Below are 19,477 nucleotides of genomic sequence, written 5' to 3'. Positions count from 1 at the left end.
TTTTTAACTTTTAGACTAAAATATTGATAGGTGATTTGAGAAATTAGTTAAAAGCTGACTTTTTAGTTTTTTATTATTTTTTTTGTCATTTTGTATGTAAAAAATATAAGAGGTAATATGATCCAAAATGACTTAAAAGCTAAAAATTAACTTGCCAAATTGCCCTTGAGTTGCCAAACGAAGTCTCAATCAGTCCTTAAAAAAATAATTGATTTATATCGTGAAAATTAATTTCAAATAGATATATCAAATTCAAATGCTTTCATAAATTAAAATGAGTCTCTCAAAGTGAAATAACAGAAGCCAAACCCACCATGAAATGAAAGTATACAATTTGATATATATATATATATATATATATATTTTGTTTTTTTTTTATCCAAAGAACTCATACAATTTGATGAGATCCTGAGGGGTAATATTCGAAATATTAAATTTTTAATTAAATAAATAATTGAATGTTTCACGTCTATATAAGATATTTCATCATTGGTTTAATAAAAAATTTAACACCTATAACATTTTTCTTTTAGAATATCGAACTGAAGAAGCCAATCACCATTTGCCATGTCATCGTTACGGATAAATTACTGACACCAATTGTAAATTAGAGACAGACAGAGAGGAGTCCGGATTCTCGGCCGCCCTTTCCGGCGGCCGAGGCAGCAGCCCCCTAAAACGACGTCGTTTTGGGGGTTTTTTGAATTTTTTTTTTTTTTTTTTTTTTTTTTCCTGGACAACCCCCAAAACGACGTCGTTTTGGGGGGCTGCTGGGAAGGGCCGCCCAAAAGGGCGGCCGAGGATCCAAATTCGACAGAGAGAGAGAAACATAAAAATATATAAATTTCAGGGAGAGAAATGTAGTGAAGGCCAGAAAGAGGGGATTTTTTGGATTGGAGTGGAAGCGACGGAAGGGAAAGAAAGAAGAAGCCGCGTGGGACCAACCCAATATAGCACAGACCAATCAAGATTCTTCCCACACACTCTCTATTTATCTTTCTGTTTCTCTCTCTAGAAATAAAAATCAAAGAATATTATTATATGTATTAATTAATATATTAATTAATAATATGATATAATTTAAGAAATTTTTAATATTTATAATTTATATAATAAGTGGAATTAATAATAATATCATAACTAGTACTGATACGTTAATAATATACTAATTAAATAATATTACATGTATCAATTCATGTACACATTAATATATTAATAGATAATATAACATTATTTAGATAATTTTAAGTATTTATAATTTATATAATAAATATAATCAATAATAATATTATAATATTAATTAATATAATAATATATACATTAATTAGTGTACGTGTCACCGATACTAATTGGTACAGCTAGATAACCCAAAAGAAAGAAAAGTCTCACTCAAATCTTTTTCTTGGCTTCGGACTAAAAAAAAAAAAAAAAATCTTTTTCCGGGCTCTTATAAAGCCACCTCCTCTCGCCACTCCCACACAAAACAATCCTCTGCTTTTTCAGCTTCTGGTTCCCACACACCACACCAAACAATAAACAAACAACCATAGCATCAACTAGTTGGATTCTCTCTGTTCCTCCTCAAAGCCGCTCGCTCTCTCTCTCTTCTATCCCAATCATCTCTCTCAATTTCAGAGATTTGGGATGGGTTACTCTCAAATTAATTGCTTTTTGTGTTCTGTTCTGTTTTGGTTTAAAGATATTAGAAATTGAAATCAAACCCAGATTTCAAAATTGGGTCTTGTAATTTTTTTATTTTATTTTTATTACTACATACTTTCTGACCAAAATCAGGATCTGGGCTTTTAAAATTTTACTTGTTTTTCAATTGGGTTTTCAAATTTTTTGCCTTCTTTTGATTTGGTGACCCATCTCAAATTTCTCTCAAACCCCTGTTTTTTTGAACTATCAGGGTAGTTTTTCATTTCAGTATCGAGAGAGCGGGCGGCTAGAGTTTTCGAGCTTTGGTTGTTGAATTTGGTGGTTGTGTGTCAATGGATCAATCTGGGAATAGTGGCAAATCAAAAAAAGTTATTGAAGAAACTGAGAAGATGGCCCAGATGGAATGGGTGAGAGACCAAACTAAGGACTTCGACATCGGCTTCGAGAGGCCACAATGGAAGCCAGTTTTTGAAGAAGCTTCCATGTCAAGTAGGCCTCTCAAGAAGGTCAAAAGTCCTGAACGCCAAGACCCATTTCAATCCTCTGTTTCTTCAGCTCAACAAACTCCTTCTCTGTCTCTCTCATCCTCTGTTCCTTACACTACTACAGCACCCATAGCTTTCCCTCCATCATCATCTTCAAGGCTTGTATTTCCTTTTGCCTTGGATAATTCTCAACAATCCATGGAAAATCTACACCAATTCCAAACCAACCCGCCTCCTCTGTTCCTTCAACCGCCACAAAATCAACAGCAAATGATTTCCTTTGCTCCTCAGAACCAAAGCCTAGGCTTCCCACCATACTTTGCCGGAGACTCGGCTCCATCACAGCAGCAATTACTGCAGTACTGGAGTGATGCACTGAATTTGAGTCCAAGAGGAAGGATGATGATGATGAACAGGTTGGGACAGGATGGTCGGGGCTTGTTTAGGCCTCCAGTGCCCCCTATTTCACCTACCAAGCTCTACAGAGGAGTGAGGCAGAGACATTGGGGCAAATGGGTAGCTGAAATTCGTCTCCCTCGAAACAGGACTCGCCTCTGGCTCGGCACCTTTGACACAGCAGAGGACGCCGCCTTAGCCTATGATCGCGAGGCCTTTAAGTTGAGGGGAGAGAATGCACGGCTCAATTTCCCCGAACTCTTCCTCAATAAAGACAGAGCAGCTTCGTCAGCGCCCGGTTCATCTTCATCGTCTCCTCCTACTCCCCATGGAAATTTGGCTCCTAGCCGGTACTCGAAACAACCTCAGGAAGCTTCAGAAGGCCCAAATTTGGAGGTTTCAAGTATGGAAATGCCACCACCAGAGTGGCCCAAACCTCAAGAAGATAACCCAGATGAGGATTCGGGATTGGGGTCGAGCGAGGTCACAGTTGCAGGGGGTTCTGGAGCAGGGGAAGGTATTTTGGAGTCATCGGAATTGGTTTGGGGTGACATGGCAGAGGCTTGGATGAATGCAATTCCAGCTGGTTGGGGTCCAGGTAGTCCAGTTTGGGATGATTTGGACACAACCAATAATCTTCTGTTGCCTTCAAATCTTCCTTTTGCCAATGTTCATCAGCAGGACTTGAGTGGTTCTAATCCTCAAAAACAGGAACAGAACATCGCCCCGGCTGATTCATCGTCTTCTTCTTCTTCATGCCCTATGAAGCCCTTCTTTTGGAAGGATCAGGACTGAATATTCACACACAAGACCTCTTCCCCCCCCCCCCCCTCTCTCTCTCTCTCTCTCTCTCAGTTGGAGAAAAGATTTTAGACAATCTCCTCAGATATCTTCACCAGGTTGCATATTTTTCCACAGAAACAGCCTGTGATTTCATTACTTTTACTTCTCTTTCTTTTACTTTATTATTGAACCCAATCCTCAGTCCTCCCTCCCCTTCCTTCCTTCCTTCCTCGCCTCTCTCACTGGTTGCTGATTTTTGACAAAACAACCTGTGATATTTTTCTATGGAGCATTGTTACCTCTCTTTTCCATTGAGTTCTTCAAACCTGCTCAGTAACCTTTTACTTCCTTTTCACAAACACAGAAACTGTCATAGAACCCGACACAGGTTTTTACACTAAAAAAAAATTAATCTATTCATATACATTCTGTGTCCTGTGGCAGGTTTGTGCTTGTTATTCTTTTACAAAAGCCTAAGGACGCTTCTAGATCCTCCCCTCCTACCCCATCTGCTACACAACGGCTGCATATTTTTAGGCCTTTTGACAGTGGCAGTTCACTACATGCATTTTCAGTAGTAGTAGTAGTAGTAATAACTAGCTAGAAACTATTATGTATTTGGGCTGTTGATAATGTTTCATGTAGAATAGGACAAGCTTAGAAGGAGACAGTTTTGTGATCTCCTCCATTGAACCATCCATTGCAAGCTCTGTTTTTCCAGCTTTGAGGATGGGAACAAGCTATATAGTTTTCTACATTGTTAGTTTTTATCTTACTATTGTAATGTTATCATGTTCCATTTAGCAAATAGAATCAATCAGTTCAAACATTTTTACACCCACATTGTTTGTGAAGTACCTTTATTTGAAGTGCTTGTATTTTAATTGGTTGTGGTGATATGGGATGACCAGGATCAAGATCTTTGCCATGATTTTCCAGTCGCTTTTTTTTTTTTTTTTTTTTTTTTTTTTTTTTTTTTTAAAACACAATAACAATACACTTGTAACAAATGATACAATCAAATGACCCAAGTTTAAATCTGAGTGAAATGGCATCAAAATAGACACTCCAAAACAACAAGTTTTTTTTTTAACTTCAAACTTATGACGTTGAATTATCACAATAAGATTATAACAGGGCATGGTTAATGTTTTGAAGCATTATTAAGGATCCAACCATGAAGCCATCCCATCCACTCTATTGGATTAGGAATTGAAACTCTATCATAATGTTTAGTTCACTAAAATGAAATGGTCAAGTTTTAACTTCCCCATAGACTAATGTGTTCACTTGCCATGGTGCATGCTTGTTCAATTTACAATACATTTTTCCTTGTTTTTTTTTTTTTTGGGTGAGTCAAACATAAGAATAGACATTCTAATTAAATGATCATTCCATTCTACTTTCTTTCCAATAAATCGAACACTAGATACCTACAATAAATAGGAAATGTTCTAATGCCTTCCTTGAGTTCATTAAAAAAAAAAATGCTTTGGAATATCTTATGAGTTGTGGAGTTGTTAATCAACATCAAGGATAGACTTAAGGAGGAAGGATAGAATAAAGGAAAAGGAAATTAAGCACAAAATGGGCAATGCACTAAAGAAGGAGGAAGGATAGAATAAAGAAAAAGGAAATTAAGCACAAAATGGGCAATGCATTAACCCCAATTTAATCTCCTAAGTTAGGTCATTAAATGGTGGGCCTAGTTGCCGGCCCATGAGATCATCTTTTAATTTCTTATTTGCTACGGCAGGATACAGACACCATGGTTGATGAGAAAATGATATGATTAAAAAAACATTTGGTCAATAAAAATATGAAATGAAATAATTTCTTGAGGATATTTAGAGAAGCCACTGTACCATTCTTTAAACCAAACCCCAACATAATTGATGGCTGCTTGCATTGCCTTCTGCATAAAACAAATAGTTTGATCAATTATTAACTCATGAAATCTACTTACTTCATAGCCAGGGAAGTTTTTTTTTAATTCACATGTCAAGAAAAATATGAATTTATTATAATCTTACAGATATATTTGGATCATAAATTTGAATAGAAATTTTTAAAAAAAAAAGAAGAGAAAATATGAGAAAAATATGGATGAAATATAAGTTAAATTTTTCCACAATTTTCCTTTTTTCTTTCTAAATTTTTATTCAAATTCATAATTCAAACACAATGTAAGATTTAGTCTATTGACAAGTTAAGGCATCATAAGCATCTCAAGAAGCATAAATTACAAGTTAATATATGTCATGGAGCGTTTGACCATTAGAACCATTCCCAGAGTTTGTGCCCAGTATTACCAATAGGAGCAAAACCACAGATATCCTTGGTATGGATGCATACATAAAGTTCAAGGTGATTTAGAAGAACTGGAGAGAGAGAGAGAGATAGAATTTTCTCTTCCGCTTTTCTGAAAAAAAAAATAGAAAAAAAAAATCAGTTATTCAAATACTTGGAAAAGAATCAGAATATAAAAAAACTTAAAGAAGAATTAAAATATTTGATATTTTCAATTTTTTATTAGCTTGCAAATGAAAGGAATTATTTGGGTGGAAAATGAGCAGTTAATCAAAAAATACAATGAAATCTGAAAAATCTAATTACATAATATAGAAAGGCTGAAATGATTGTAAAATTTTACAGGTTATGTGACTTTCGGCAGAAAGACAAGTTGCTGAGAAACTTGAAATGTAACTCTTTTGATCAAAACCAAACCTGAAGAAAAACTCCAAATTTTCTAACTGTAAAATTTATAAATGGACAAGTAAGCTTATTTCTGATTCGATTTTTATACCCCAAAAAAAAAAATGGTCCATCACAATTCACAAATATTTATAAGAAAATATATAAAACAAAGAAAATAAATTTTGCCATGTCCATTTTTATGATCAAACCACATAAAATTTAGAGCTAAGGGTGTCAAATAACATAGTGAAAGTCATGAAATTCCAATTTTATTCTCATTCTTAACATCTCAAACCTTAATTCTAACCACCACCCACCACCACCAACTCCAGCCACCCTCACTCTCCCACTCTCTCTCTCTCTCTCTCTCTCTCTCTCTCTCTCTCTCTCTCTCTCTCTCTATTTGTCGATGTAAAATATATTGAGAGAGTTGTAAAATATATTGAGAGAGTGATATTGAAAGAGTAAGTAAACTCTGTGATTCAATATATAAAAACTGTAAGAAGAGGCTCCATTATATAAGAGCTGCTATGCAACATCATCATGAGAGTAAAACATTTAAAAGAGAAAGGGGCCGAAAGCAGCCGAAAGCAACTGAAAGAAGAATCATATGCTCTGTCCTATAGCTAGCTGTATGGCTGTAGTGATTGCATTAATATATTATACATTAATATATACATTATACATTAGCAGCCCCCCTCAAACTCAAGGAGGACAAACATCAACCAACTGGAGTTTGGAGACAAGGTCAATGAAGCGGCCAGGAGAATGAGCTTTGGTGAAGAGATCAGCAGGTTGATCAATAGAAGAGATCGGATGGAGATGGACAGTACCATGAGTGACGTGTTGACGAATAAAATGGCAATCAATCTCAATGTGCTTGGTGCGATCATGAAAAACATCATTGTGAGCAATTTGAAGAGCACTGTGATTGTCACAAAAGAGGTCAGTAGCACCAGAGGGGGTAACACCCATGTCAACAAGAAGCCAACGAAGCCAGAGAAGCTCCTGAGTAGTATCAGCAAGAGCACGGTATTCGGCCTCGGTACTGGAACGAGCAATAAGAGATTGTTTCTTGTTGCGCCAAGAAATAAGAGAATCACCCAGAAAAAAGCAGAACCCAGTAGTAGAGCGACGGTCAGTAGGATCTCCAGCCCAATCAGCATCGGAAAAAGCACGAAGCTAGAGAGATGAGCGGGCGGAATAATGAAGATCATGAAACATGGTGCCTTTGAGATACCGAAGGATACGAACCAAAGCAGCATAATGAGGGGTACGAGGAGCCGACATAAACTGGCTGACAATATGAACGGCATAGGCAATATCAGGACGAGTAATAGTGAGATAGACAAGACTGTCAACCAGCTGACGATATAGGGTAGCATCAGAGAGAAGAGTGCCATCAAGAGGTGGAAGACGACTTTGAGGCTCCAGGGGAGTGGAAGCAATCTTGCAATCCGTAAGACCAGCACGTGTGAGAAGATCAGAGGTATACTTAGCCTGAGAGAGAAAAGAACAGTAGAATCATGAAAGATTTCAAGACCAAGAAAAAGCTGAGAGGACCAAGGTCTTTCATCTCGAAATGATGACTAAGAAACTGTTTAAGGTGAAGAATACCATCGATATCATCACCGGTGATAATCATGTCATCCACATAAAGCAAAAGTAGGGTGGTCCCTTGAGCTGTTTTTCGGATAAAAAGAGCAGTATCATAAGAGTTGGAGGTAAAACCACATTCATGAATGGTAGAGCTGAACTTGGCAAACCAAGCGCGTGGAGCTTGTTTTAGACCATATAAAGCACACTGAAGTTTGCAGACTTTATGAGGTGGATAAGTAGACCCAGGGGGAGGTTGCATGTAGACCTCCTCGAGAAGAACACCATTGAGGAAAGCATTTTCCACGTCCAGTTGATAAAGATCCCATTGTCGGGTGGTAGCAACAGCAATCAAGCTGCGAACAGAAGTGAGACGAGCAACAGGAGCAAAAGTCTCCTCATAGTCAATACCATATTCTTGGTTGAAGCTTTTGGCAACAAGGCGGGCTTTGTAGCGCTCAATAGATCCATCAAAATAGGTCTTGATTTTGTATACCCATTTGCAGCCAATGGCAGCCTTGCCAGGAGGAAGATCAACAATGTCCCAAGCATGAGTTTTGTCTAAAGCCTGCAATTTATCAGTCATAGCATGCTGCCAAAGAGGATTAGAGCGAGCCTCACGATAAGAGATCGGTTCATAAGTAGAAAAAGCAGTAGAACCAACAATAAAGTCACGAAGATAAGTAGAAGGTTAGGTTACCCGGTGTGGTCGAGCAGAGGGAGGAGGAGCCAGAGGAAGAGACTCAGCAGGAAAGGAGGATCCCGAGAGAGCAAGAGTAGGACCATCAGAGCAAGCAGGTGCATAAGGCAGACCAATAGGCAAGGCGACCTCGAGAGAGGCTGGCAGGGGCAGTGGAGTAAGCGTATCAGAAAACTCAAGAGAGGCTGGCAGGGGCGGAGTAGTAAGTGCATCAGAAAATAGATCTGTGGAAGGGTCAGTAAAAAACAGAAAGGGTGAGGGAACGGACAAACGGAAAAGAGAGAGAGAGGAAAACATTTTGTGTTCCCAAAAGACCACAAAATGTGATGAGAGATACAAAGTCGCTGGGAGAGAGGATCCCAACAACGATACCCCTTATGTTCAATACCATACCCCAAGAAGCAACAAAGGCGGGAACGGGGTTCAAGTTTGGTACGTTCATGAGGTTGGAGAAGAACAAAACAGGCAAATCCAAAGACCCTAAGGTTGGTGTAAGGGGGACGGGTGCCATGCAGACGCTCATAAGGAGTGTGATTATGAATGACAGGTGTAGGGATACAATTGATAGTGTAAGCAGCAGTGAGAGCTGCCTCTCCCCAAAAATGTTGCGGACAAGAGGAAGACAGAAGGAAAACGCGAGTAGTGTCGAGAATATGCCGATGTTTCTGTTTAGCATGTCCATTTTGTTGAGACGTGCCGGGACATGAACGATGAGATTGAGTACCATGACTCTGAAGGAAGGAAAGAAAGAAAGTCAAAATCTTTATATTCCATGGCATTGTTAGAGTGAAAAAGCTTAATAGTTTAAGGAAATTGTGTTTTAACCATTGCAGCAAAATTATAATAAAGTTGTTTGAGCTCAAAGCGATTTTTCATAAGAAACAACCATGTAAAACGGGAAAAATCATCTATAAAACCAACAAAATAGCGTGCGCCGCCCATAATGGGAGTAAGAGAGGGTCCCCAAATATCAGAATGGATGAGATCAAATGGTGCAAGAGAAACAGAGTCACTTTTATTAAACGACAAAGCAGGTTGTTTGGCAAGTTGACAGGACACACAATCTAAAGCATCAGAACTTACAAGACCTAAATGACCGCTAGAAATTAAAGATTTTAAAGGACCAACAGAAAGATGGCCTAAACGACAGTGCCAAAGCTGAAAAGGAGATAAAGAGGAGCAGTGGTAGCAGTGGTAGGAGCTGTGATCTGAGAAGAATCCGGAACATGAAGATGGATGAGTTCGTAGAGACGTCCATGCTTACGGCCTATCCCAAGAGTTTGCCCCGTCCGAGGGTCCTGTACCAAACAACCAGTATGGGAAAAGGTAACAGTTAGACCATGCTCACATAATTGACTAATGGAGATAAGATTTAAAGTAAGAGCAGGCATAAGATATACATGGGATAAAGATAAGTGAGAGGTGGAAACAGAACCAACATGACTTATAGACAGAAGAGACCCATCAGCAGTATGGATAAAAGGAACATGAGGAGTAGAAGAGAGAGGAGTAAAAATAATAAGGTCAAAGGTCATGTGATTACAACAAGCGGAGTCAAAGTACCAGGAAGTGTTACCTGCGGTGAAAGACAAAGCAGTAGATGGAGGAGTACCGGAATGCTGCCAAAAATGTTGAAACATGGCTTTGACATCTGTGTGAGAGAAGACTGGAGTGGAAGGAACTATAGGGACAGAGGAAGGTAAATCCTCTGAGGCAGCAGCAGCAGTGCGTTGAGCAGTCATGGGTTTAAACGGAGTCCCAGAACGGTGAGAGGTGCTGCGGGAAAAATTCCCGGTAGAAGGACCATTGCGAGAGGCACGGGTAGGATTGTGGAAACAATCTTGCTGGAGATGACCAGGACCAGTCTTGTTGCAAAACCGACAAAGACGAACTGGACAATTAACCAGAAGATGAGTCGACGGAAGACTGCAGTTTTGACAGTAGTTGCAAATAGTTGACCTCTGTAGTGAAGGTGGTGAAGGAGAACTCCGAATCTGGGGAGTAGTAAGAACAGAGTCCACAGGGTGCGGATGGAGAGTACCAAACCTGGTTTCCTCTGACAGTAGTTCAGAAATTGCTTGCTCAAGAGTGGGTAAAGGAGTGCGATGAAGGAGAGATGCGCGTACGGGCTCAAAACGGGGAGTGAGAGCCATGAGAAACTGAGCCAAACGCTGTTGGTCATGGTAATTAGTAAACAAGGCAGCATCCTTAGTACAATCCCATGGAGGTTCAGAAAGAGCGAGTTGATCCCAAACATAATACATTTGGGAGAGGAAATCATTAATGTTCTGAGTTGTATCTTGGCGCATACGGTGAAGATGACTCAGAAGCTGATATTGGTGAGCAAGGCCAGTAGTCTGATAGCGTTCTTGTTAAAAATCCCAGATGGCCTTGGCTGGAGAGGAAGCAGAGTCAAGTTGGAACCGACCAAACTGAAGGCTGATAGATGTAATAGAAGTATTGTGAAGCCAAGTGATGATCTGATAGTTTTTACTATCCCAATCCTCCAGACGGTCGACAAATTTGGCAGCGGATTATGTGGTGGCAGCAGATTCCGTGGTTGCTTGGATGGGTTTGCACACATCCCCAGTGATGATGCACCAAAGTTTCTTTCCTTTAAGGAACCCAGACATAGCTTGTGCCCATAAGACATAGTTAGTCCCATCAAGAACAACGAAAATAGGGTGGTTAAAGGAGTCCGGGCGATCCATGAGGGAAAAGCAATACTATTGAGGTAGAATCTGAAAAATTCGAGGGCACCAGTGAATGCAGAAGGTCCAAATTAGTGAGGGACCGGGCTGAACCAGCCAGAAAAGTCCAAAAATAGGGGTGAATCGGCCTGGGAAAGGGGTTGAGCCGGTTTGAGCTGGACCGGCTGGAGCCGAAGGCAAAGGCGTGTGCAAGTGGCGCGAGCCGAAGACGAAAGCGGCGCGAGGCGTGTGCGGCACGAGCGAGTGACGCGTGCGGGAGAGACGGCTCAAGCGGACGGCTTAAGCGGCTTACGGACGCGTGTAGCGCGTGAGATGTGGAGAGAGGTAGCTTAAGCGACTGGGGGACGCGTGGAGCGCGTGGGACGTTGAAGGCGAAAGCGGGTGACACGCCGGTGACAAATATGGCGCGTGAGACGTCAGATGTTAATGAATCTGGTGGCGTTGGATTCGTAGTGAAGAGGCGAAGGTTCTGTGTTGTCCAATCTGTAATTTAGATAGGGACGAGATATACAACAATCTGCCAAACAGAAAATGTGATGCAGACAAGATACACAGCAATCTGCCAAGAAGAGACTAAGAAAAACACCTGTGCTCTGATACCATGTAAAATATATTGAGAGAGTTGTAAAATATATTGAGAGAGTGATATTGAAAGAGTAAGTAAGCTCTGTGATTCAATATATAGAAACTGTAAGAAGAGGCTCCATTATATAGGAGCTGCTATACAACATCATCATGAGAGTAAAACATATAAAAGAGAAAGGGGCCGAAAGCAACCGAAAGAAGAATCCTATAGCTAGCTGTATGGCTGTAGTGATTGCATTAATATATTATACATTAATATATACATTATACATTAACAGTCGAAGTGGTAGCGGAGGCTAAGAAGGGGAATGTTGTGGGGAGTGGCAATTGAGGGCGGGGAGCCTGTAAATGAAGCTGCCAGAGGTGAGGGTGGCGTAAGAAGGTAAGGCTGGGAAGGGAGTTGCCAGAGGAAAGGAGTGACGGGATAGGGGTTCAAAGAAATAGGGGTATAATTGAGATTAAGGTGGGTTCTCAAAAAGAAATGGGGATAAATTCAGATAGGTGAGGTCCAAAGAAGTGGGTGATCCGAAAAGAAAAAATGGGAGTTATTTAGCGGTACTTTTTCATTCACACAATTGACATTATAATTGCTAAGACAACTAGTGCTAACTGACATATCCTTTCAGCCCAACCCAAATTCATTTTTCTAGAAAGCCCAACCCATTACCATACGTAGGAAGTGTAGACGGCTCTGGACAGCAAACCATATGGCATACAAACACAACATTACACATATCAGTGGGAATCCAAAACTCAAACACTGATTGGCTAATGAGAAGCTGACATGGCATATCCATTAATAGCCCTAATAACTATCTTATCCTTCCTACCCATATGATGAAATACACACTTCCACTTTCCACATATTTACTTCAAATCTCTCCATTAAAACAAACAGCATTCCACTTGACACAGACAAAGCTTAAAGAAAAGCATAGTGAAATTACCTCGAAAGTTTAAAAGCCATGGCTCTCCAAGCAACTTCTTTACTTCCATCTGCTATCTCAGTCTGCAAAGAGGTATGCTGCTAATAAAGCTGTTTCAATTTCATTCCATTTCTGTGCTTCTAATATATGTGTGTATTGAACTTGTACCATATGTTTGACAGGGGAAGCCCAACGCTTGTTCTCTGAAGGACACAAGTCTCTATGGAGTTTCAGTCTACAACGTCAAAGCTGAATTCAAGCCATGCCCCATTACAAGCCAGGTAACATACTGATACCCTTTCTCTTTCTTTTTCCTCCACAATTCTGACAGCCAAAAAAAGATTGGCAAGTTAGAAACATTTTCCTGAAAAACAATAGAATATAATATGACAGAAGCTTCATAGATGACACCTATTTTTCACTGATAATGTGCATGTGAAAAAAATACATGGGCTCGAGGGAAAAAAAAAAAAATCAAACTATTTTTTTCGAGAAAGACTTTGTCCAGAAAAACACAGAAGGAAAACATCAAAATAAATCAAAAGGGCAGTCCCAGGTGCACAGCACAAGGGCTCCCACCATTGCAGGATCTGTTGAGTTTCAGATGTAACCTTATACCGCATTCAGGAAAAGGTTTTTTCTGTGGATTAAACTCATGACACCCAGGTTGCAATGGAGCAACCTTACCATTACGCCAACCCTAAATACATCAAAATAAATTGAAAAAAAAAAAAAAAAAAAAAAAAAAAAACTGAACAAGTTTCTAGCTTCCATCACGCAGACTTAAAATCTGGTTACAACCTAAGAAGCACGGACATAGACACGTGACACGACACGGACATGTGGACACATAAGTTTTCAAAAAATGCAAGACACGACACGTTGGGGACACATTCAAAACATATATTTTTATTGTAAGTATATTTTTAAATATTTAATATGTATTTTATGTCAAATATTTAATTTTATCAAATTTATCAACCTTGGGCATGTTATTTTAGCAAAAAAATATATTTTTTTTTTTTTGTGAAAAAAATAGTACTCAGCATGTCCTTAACATGTCCCTAACATGTTCTCAGCATGTCCCCTGCGTGTCCTAACGTGTCTGCAACGTGTCCAAAGTATCCCAGCATGTCCGACACGTGTCTGGTGCATGTCCATGTTGGACACGTGTCAAACCTCTGTACGCGACCTCCGGAGAGGTGTCTATGCTTCATAGGTTGCAAAACAAGTTAACCAACTGAAGCAGAAATTTCAAAGCATAATGTTTGAAAACCAAATTGTGCCTGGACAACAAAAATAGGAGTCTAGAATTCAGCAAACCTTGGTTAACTTGGAAACAGGAGTATAATTTTACAAGGGGCTTTAATTAATTAAAATTGAAGTTGTTAATTCCTTTCTTGTTCAGCATCTGAAAACACAGTATCTCTTTCAGCATGAATGTGAAGAAATATATATGAATGGAATATCAAATATAATAACGGAGAATTTGTAAATGTTGTGACTAGTAAAAGTTCTCAAGTCAAAAGTTCAACAATGTAGAGCATCTACAGCCTAATTTAGGTGAGGAGTAGAAAAGATCCTCCACCTTTTCTTATGGTTGGACTAGTCCTTCTGGAGTGGGATGGATTTGATCCTAGGAATTGTAAGCCATGCCAGATTGAAAGCTCTAATTTTGAAATTTTAAGGAGAACTTTAGTGATGTAACAAGGAGTAGGACCCACATGTGATATGATGTGTATGTCTATATTTTTGTTTTTTTGTATTTTTTTTCTGCTTTTGCCACATTATTAGAGTTCTCTTTAGAGTTTCAAAATTAGAGCTCTCTATTATTGTTGTCATCTTTTTAGGCTCCATTGGTTCTAGGAAAGAACAAGGGGAAAGGAAAGTTCAACAAATGGCTTCCTTTTTTTTTTTTTTTAACCCAACAAATGGCTTCCTTGTTAAACACCTCTAAGCATATGTCTCTCACTCTTTTCACAGAAACACAAACAACAATAAAATCATTACACAACACAACAGCAGCTAATAGTAGAAAGTACAGAAGTAGTTTCATGGTATCCCTAAAACATGCAGGATACACATGTTTCAAAATGACATAGAGAAGGAACATACTTCATTAGAATTCTGACTGCACAAAAACCAACTATTATTTGCTTCAAAGTGAATAAGATAAATACTGACTTAATGCAAATGCTATGTGATACACACTGGAAATGAGCTTTTACTGAACTGGACTTCATATCTGCCCTTGAAACTATGAAACACTGAAGCTTCTTAAACGCTAAAGCTGTGCTTGGTTAGAGGATTTGGGAAGAGATTTGGAAATGGAAAGGGGAAGGGGAAGGGAAAAGGTACGTGAAATGTGAATAAAATATATTTACATTTCACCTAATTTCACACATTTTTTTCTTTTCTTTTTCTAAATCATTTCCCAAATCTCCCAACTAAACACAGCGTAAGAGTTGCAAAACTGATCACTTGGATACAATCAGACTGTCAATCTTGATTAGGCGTTCATATTTTTGCTGTGCTTCATGACTTGCAGGAATTCAAACGAAAAATCTCTGTTAAACCTATTGTAGTCCAAACAGTCACTACTACTCCAGAAATCAACCAGGCTGCACCAGAAGCAAAGAAAACTTTGAGAAAGGGCAATGTTATAATCACTGGAGCCTCCTCTGGGCTAGGTCTAGCCACAGCAAAGGCTTTAGCTGAAACAGAAAAATGGCACATCATTATGGCCTGTAGAAACTTTCTCAAGGCCGAAAGGGCTGCTAAATCAGCTGGCATTGCAAAGGAGAACTACACCATTATGCATCTGGAACTTGCTTCCCTTGACAGTGTCCGCCAATTTGTAGATAACTTCCACCGTTCAGGAAGGCCACTCGATGTGCTGGTTTGCAATGCTGCGGTCTACTTGCCTACTGCAAAGGAGCCGACTTTCACCGCTGAAGGGTTTGAACTCAGTGTTGGCACAAACCATCTTGGACACTTCCTCCTGTCAAGGTTACTGCTTGATGACATGAACAAATCAGACTACCCATCAAAGCGTCTAGTCATTGTTGGCTCCATAACAGGTATACTAACTTGGATTCAGAATCTTGATGCTTCTAACTGGTCAAGTCGTCACTCAAGTGATGAATTACAAATTTGGGATGTGGAGGGAAGACGTCCAGAAGAAGAATCATAAAGCTCGTTCAGTAACAAAATCCGGTAACAATAGTCAAAATACTATAGCAATAAAAATGAAAATAAAGTTAGCTAAGCAAGTTCAAAAAAAGAGAAACTTGTAAGTACATGATACAATTAGATGAGAAGCCCTTAAGTGTAGTTAAAAGACTAGCATAAGTTATCTAGAGTAAGACTTCCCTTCTGTGAGAAAGTTTAAGGCTGTGTAACGTTCCAGAGCTAATTTAAACAGGGCGTTTATTTACAAATTTCTAAAATTAATTTTACACCTACCTTTGAAAACGCGGTTGAAGGCGGGAAAATTTAGGCTAACCGGTCGTCCCACCAAACGTCCTATTGGACGTCCCACAGGTCGTCCGGTCAGTTGACCGGAACAGTGCAAATTTATTTTTATTTATTTTTTTTATTTTTATATGCAATTGACACGTGTTAATTTTTATATATTCAATAAAACATATTTTTCGAATTTTTTAAAAAATTTTATAAGTTTTAATAGAATTTTGAGTTGTGTTTACTTATGAGTTGTAAGTTTTTATATCAAATATCATATGTTAGATTAAAAATTCTCCACTCAATTGAAAACTCTTTTCAAAACTCTTTCTAAAATTTATTCACCAAACAAATTTTCCACAGTCAAATCATAATTCCAAAACTCACAAAATCAAAATACAACTCCATTCTCCAATCATATTTAAAAAACTCTACCAAACACAACCTGAGATTCTTGCGGAATTTGCAGTATAGGCTGACACCAAAGCGTAATAATCTGTCACTTTCTCCCTATAGGTCCTCTAATTAACATTGGAAACTTCTTATAGAGAGGAGTCACTGCTTTCCTTCCCTAACAGTAAAAACTGACTAAAATGATAACGTTTATGCATAGTTCCCGAATTTTAAATATGAATAAAATTTTGAGAAAGTGAAAACAAATTAACTATAAGCAGGATGACGTGGTTCTAAACCTCTATTGCATTCATGGATTTAATGAGATAAAAGAAAACACAATGCAAAGAAAGATCATTTTCGCTCATTTGCATACCATTGAGGAGAGCAGAGGAGAAAACTCTAAAATTAAATGCAAGTTTTTTTCCCCTCCCGTTGTTGATGTCTTACCATTTCTGAAAGTCTTTGGCTGCGTTTAGAAGGATTTCCAAATTATAAATCTACCCAAACATTCTAATATCATGTTTGGATGGGTTTTCAAACTATATTTTTGCAACAAACAAAAAACTTTGCAAAAAACTCTGTATCAGGCGAGATTTTCAAAAAAAAATTTGAAATTTGGCCAAACTGATCGTCCGGCCGGTTGATCGGAACAGTGCAAATTTTTATTTTTACTTTTTTATTTTTTTTTTCAATTGACACATGTTAATTTTTATATATTTAAAAAAAATATTTTCTGAATTTTTAAAAAAAAAAAATTATGAGCTTTAATAGAATTTTGAGTTGTGTGTTTGGTTATAAGTTGTAAGTTTTTGTATCAAACATCATATGTCACATCAAAAATTTCCCACTCAATTCAAAACTCTTTTCAAAACTCATTCACTAAACAAATTTTCTACACTCAAATCATAATTCCAAAACTCACAAACTCAAAATACAACTCTTATTCTCAAATCATATTTAGAAAACTCTGCCAAACGCTACCTTTAATTTTTAATTTTTAATTTTTCTGGAATTTCAGGAAACACAAACACCTTGGCTGGGAATGTGCCTCCAAAGGCTAACCTCGGGGATCTGAGGGGACTTGCAGGAGGCTTGAATGCGATAAATGGCTCGCCCATGATAGATGGGGGTGATTTCGATGGTGCCAAGGCCTACAAAGACAGCAAAGTATGCAACATGCTAACAATGCAAGAGTTTCACAGACGTTACCATGAGGAGACAGGAATAACTTTTGCTTCCCTCTACCCTGGTTGCATTGCTACGACAGGCTTGTTTAGGGAACACGTCCCCTTGTTCAGGCTACTATTTCCACCCTTCCAAAAGTACATCACCAAGGGTTACGTCTCTGAAGAAGAAGCTGGAAAAAGACTTGCACAGGTCAGTTAAAAAACACATTATAAAACTAAATGTACTTATTTTCATTCTAACCTGTGCGCCAACCTGACTACCCTCTCTGATCCAGGTGGTAAGTGAGCCAAGCTTAACAAAATCGGGAGTATACTGGAGCTGGAATAAGAATTCTGCCTCATTTGAAAACCAGCTTTCTCAAGAAGCCAGTGACGCAGAGAAGGCACGTAAAGTATGGGAGATCAGTGAGAAGCTTGTCGGATTGGCTTAACAAGGAGTTACAGACACAGAATTCAGTAATAAATTTCAGACCTATGAGAAATATTACTGAGAAACTGATCTGTAAAGTACTCAATGATTGTAATCAGTTTTCTCCTGTTATACAGAAACTTTACTAGAAACATGACACAGTAGTGTTTTTTTGATCAATTTCAGACCTATGAGAAATACTACTGAGAAAGTTATCTGTGAAGTACTCAATGATTGTAATCAGTTTTCTCCTATTATACAGAGACTTCACTAAAAACATGACACAATAGTGTTTTTTTGATCAACAACATGACACAGTAGTGTTATTCATTACTTTGTCAAATTGTTTTAAAAATACAAACTAAGAAAATGGCAACTTACAGCAAATCAGAACAGTTTTAACCCGAGAACCTTCCTACAAAATGATCCAAACCTGAACGATTAGAATCCTCAACCTGGATGTGACCAATAGACTTTTGAACATGCACCACAAATGGAAACTTAGGCACCAATTCTTTTGTATTAGATATGAACAAACTAGCTCATGGAAGTTGTTTCTTGCACATGTGAAATAAGATATTTGTTTATCTCTATCTTCTTTGTGGAACTCTTTTCCTCATAAATGGCAAAATGTGAAAAATGTGAGAGAGGATTGGGGGGGGGTGGAGGGTGGACATAACCTCAATAAACAATTTCATCAATCTTTAACAAACGTCAAAAACCAGACAAAGCAGCAAAATAGAAGTGTCAAAGGTTTATGGAATGAAAAGAAATTCCCAACAAAAACCAACTTAATTGTGAGCAATTTTGACTTCATCATCTCATGAGAAACGTGTGTAACAGCAGAACTAATTCCTGCCCCGCCCAGTGGCTCTCAGTTTGCTCTACTTTGCAACATCAGTTGAATGCACAAAAACAAGCCTTCTACTTGGCATAATCTGATTGTGCACTAATCAAGTGAAAAACATGGCAAAAAGATCAGACAGAAATATGGGAACCACATTTATTTTGTTTCATACCATTGAAAGAGGACCTATCATTTGAAATGAAACAGTTTGCTGAAGATCTGAATGAGCTGAAACACCTTGTAAACAGATCAAGTGAGGATTATTCAATAATTAACCTTACATTCACAACATACAAAAGTTATAGCAATACCAAACCTACAAAAATTCTATCCACGCTCCACATTATCATCAATGTGCAGTTAAGGGGATGCCTAAAATGACTAGATAACATTCCAAAAAACCGTACAAAACAAATAATAAATGATAAAATAACATAAAATAATTTTATAAAATAAATAAATTTGAGCATAACTTTAAATATATATATATATATACACATATAAAGCCAGAGAAACTAATGACGGACATCAAATGATAGATTACAATGGTAAGTTAAGAATTGTTCGATCTTCCACAGGAGAATAAGACAAACAGATTTCAGCAGGCCAGGGAAAAGCACACAATAATGTGTGCT

General features: G+C 38.3%; 2 protein-coding genes across 2 annotated transcripts; both read left to right on the top strand.

Moving 5' to 3' along the window:
- Positions 1-1,420: 1,420 nt before the first annotated feature.
- On the top strand, positions 1,421-4,167 carry LOC114274046 (ethylene-responsive transcription factor ERF054). Its single transcript, XM_028215907.2, has one exon. The coding sequence runs from the start codon at positions 1,995-1,997 to the stop codon at positions 3,336-3,338; it is 1,344 nt and encodes a 447-aa protein (XP_028071708.1). The 5' UTR covers positions 1,421-1,994; the 3' UTR covers positions 3,339-4,167.
- An 8,189-nt stretch (positions 4,168-12,356) lies between these two features.
- On the top strand, positions 12,357-18,218 carry LOC114274045 (protochlorophyllide reductase). The gene is made up of 5 exons (XM_028215906.2): positions 12,357-12,634; positions 12,724-12,822; positions 15,090-15,621; positions 17,418-17,776; positions 17,862-18,218. Exons 1-5 carry the CDS (start codon positions 12,581-12,583, stop codon positions 18,015-18,017), a joined length of 1,200 nt encoding a protein of 399 aa, XP_028071707.2. The 5' UTR covers positions 12,357-12,580; the 3' UTR covers positions 18,018-18,218.
- The last annotated feature ends 1,259 nt before the right edge of the window (positions 18,219-19,477 follow it).

This window comes from Camellia sinensis, chromosome 8 (genome assembly GCF_055761805.1).
Source record: "Camellia sinensis isolate YWXY chromosome 8, ASM5576180v1, whole genome shotgun sequence".
In the NCBI taxonomy this organism is placed as follows: domain Eukaryota; kingdom Viridiplantae; phylum Streptophyta; class Magnoliopsida; order Ericales; family Theaceae; genus Camellia; species Camellia sinensis.
The sequence above is the reverse complement of the archived record's forward strand: the minus strand, read 5'-3'. Positions and strand labels throughout refer to the sequence as shown.

Bases quoted from the DNA above. Each gene is read 5' to 3' on its own strand.
- LOC114274046 (XM_028215907.2), top strand. From the start codon at position 1,995: ATGGATCAATCTGGGAATAGTGGCAAATCAAAAAAAGTTATTGAAGAA.
- LOC114274045 (XM_028215906.2), top strand. From the start codon at position 12,581: ATGGCTCTCCAAGCAACTTCTTTACTTCCATCTGCTATCTCAGTCTGC. The intron at 12,823-15,089 runs GTAACATACTGA...CATGACTTGCAG, and splicing joins CATGCCCCATTACAAGCCAG to GAATTCAAACGAAAAATCTC. The intron at 15,622-17,417 runs GTATACTAACTT...CTGGAATTTCAG, and splicing joins CATTGTTGGCTCCATAACAG to GAAACACAAACACCTTGGCT.